Raw genomic sequence first — 2,579 nt, 5'->3', positions numbered from 1 at the left:
ACTAACCATTCACTATGATACTGGTATGACTCCATTCTGTGTATACGTGTACATGGATGTGCTATGTACATGTACATATACATTATGTTCATTGTATTACTAATAGGTGAGGTGGTGTATGTACAATTGTATGGGACTGCTATTGATGTTAATGTGAGACTGGATAAGAGCTCAATACTAATGGAGAGCACTTACATTGGACTGTGTTCACAGAGGTGAGAGCTGGGAGAGAGGGGGAATGTCTCTAGTATACATGTATTATACTTTTTGTTTTATACAGAACATTAACGTTACACAATCGCACTGATATTGTTTCTCACTTTGAATGGAAACTCAAATCAACAGCAGATGAAGAAGAACTACACAGAAACATGTAGTTGTAACGTCATAACATTCACTTATCCTTTCTCCCCCTCTCTCTCCCTTTCTCTCTCCCTTCCTCCTTTCTTTTCTCCCTTCCTCTCTCTTCTCTTGTATCTCCCCCCCTCTCTCTCTAGTATAAAGCAAGAGTTAAGTGATGAAGAGGCCAGTTCAAAGAGGTCATTGCTTGATCGTTGTGTTCACAATCCTTACCTGAGGGACAGGGTCTCTATACTTGATCATAATTTTGATAAAAGGAAAGCAGTGAGTCCATATAAATGTACATGTATTGTTTGCGTGTGTGAAATCAGCAATAATATTTATTCACTTTATCTATTGTACACTGTAGCTTATTAATAATGAAAGGTTTCTATTTTATGATGATGTTTTCTCTATTGATCCGGTGGTAAGTGAATATACATGTACATGTACATGCCCACATGCTCATAATTTTGTTTATAGGAAGGTGAACTGTGGCCTCACTCACAAATTGATGTTACTATTTCCTTTCAACCAGAGAAGGCTAAAAAGTGAATTAACTAGTACTTAGAGTATGTACATGTACACATGCATGTACATGTGCATGTGCATGTCATGTGTATGATACATACTTTACTTATGATCCTTCTTCTCTCATCCAGTTATTCCAGTGTAGCATATTGTGATGTGACTGGTAGAGAGAGCAGGCTCCCCCTTAGGTTAAAGGGAGAGGGACTAGGACCTAAGCTTAGATTCTCGTTTGATTCGCTTGACATTCAAAACATTTTTGTCAATTCTGCACACGCATATGAGGTATAAATGTGATTTACATGTAATGTATGTACATGACTACATGTACATGTACTTGCATATGCTCATACAGACTCTTAGACTGCCATACTCATGCCCCAATTAATGCATGTTTCAGGTGGTGTATTGTTTAGATGGGAACAATTATGAAATGCTCCAGGAGGTGCTTGTTTAGAGAGGTGCTTAGCTAAGTACGCAATACACCTGTAAAGCTTTCTAATTACGATGCACCTCTCAAAAAATTAATTAATTATCTTGTCTAGGAGAAGCACTCGATAGAAAGTTTTTATTGTGGAAGACATGTATAAGTGCAATAATTGGGGCAAGTATGGTACAAGCAGTTACTGTTTTTTAAATGAAAAACTTTATAATAATAATAATAATAATACATATACAGTATGTATTATTTTTTAGTTATTCATGAACACATGTAACATGTTAATAATAGGTGATATTGGAGAACCAAGGTGACATTGATGCTAGTTACTCCATGAGGTCTTCCTCGTCTCTTTTTGGTCCTAAATTTACTTTCAATCCTTCATCTGGTCACCTCTCACCTGATGGACTCCAGGCAATACAGGTACTGGCGCTATAGGATAATTCCTTGTACATTGTATCTTATACTTAAACGTATTATATAAATATTTTAGTCTGATGATAATTCTACTGTACTTTTAAAATCAAGATATCATTATCTTCTGCTGCTCTTGGTTCGTTTGATGAGGAGTTTGAGTGGGACGTGGAGGGATCAGACAAGACACTTAAACTTAGAATAAAGTAAGACTTAGCATGTATTATACATTATTAATTGATACTTTTCTTCTTCTCTCTCTCTCTCAGTGGGTCTGTGATAGGTCCTACATTTCAATTTGATACTGATGAGATTAACTTCAATACAGTTTCATATGGTAATTAATATACATAGATTACATGTACTCACCCTCTTTTCTTCTTTCTTCTATATCTGCATATGTACATGTATGTATATATTTATTATTTTTATGATACTGTAGGGTTTCCATCAGTCTGACAGGTTTCATTAACTAATACTTCTGAGGTACCAATGAGCTTTATACTGAGGGTCCCTGCTCATGGCAGCAAAGGGGAAATGTTTATCATCAACCCAAACAAAGGAGTCCTGCCACCCAGCCTACACCAGAATATCACTGTAAGTTCATGTACATGTACTGTTACTGTATAATCAATCATTGAATTTACCAGCACATAGTGTGCATGTGCATGTATTTGATTTCATATTATTACAATTAGATAACATTCACTCCAGCTGAAGTAAAGGAGTACACTAGGTTCTTGGTACTTGATGTAGAAGAGGCTGGAAAGAAGTTTTCTCTCTACCCATATGAACAAATTAAGTTAGTATCCAATACATGCATGTGCATGTACATGTATGTGCCAACTGCCAAAGTTGC

General features: G+C 36.1%; 1 protein-coding gene across 1 annotated transcript; it reads left to right on the top strand.

The window, feature by feature from the left end:
• Positions 1–6: 6 nt before the first annotated feature.
• Positions 7–2,529, top strand: LOC100641866 (hydrocephalus-inducing protein-like). Its single transcript, XM_003391539.2, has 12 exons — positions 7–23; positions 107–215; positions 281–373; positions 498–624; positions 710–766; positions 823–890; positions 1,002–1,152; positions 1,598–1,729; positions 1,835–1,926; positions 1,990–2,057; positions 2,163–2,317; positions 2,419–2,529. The coding sequence occupies exons 2-11, from the start codon at positions 181–183 to the stop codon at positions 2,177–2,179; spliced, it is 840 nt and encodes a 279-aa protein (XP_003391587.2). The 5' UTR covers positions 7–23; positions 107–180; the 3' UTR covers positions 2,180–2,317; positions 2,419–2,529.
• The last annotated feature ends 50 nt before the right edge of the window (positions 2,530–2,579 follow it).

This window comes from Amphimedon queenslandica, unplaced genomic scaffold (assembly GCF_000090795.2).
Source record: "Amphimedon queenslandica unplaced genomic scaffold, v1.1 AMPQUscaffold_8474_Cont19582, whole genome shotgun sequence".
Lineage (NCBI taxonomy): Eukaryota > Metazoa > Porifera > Demospongiae > Haplosclerida > Niphatidae > Amphimedon > Amphimedon queenslandica.
Note: the sequence above shows the minus strand (reverse complement) of the source record. Positions and strands in the feature narration are given on the sequence as shown.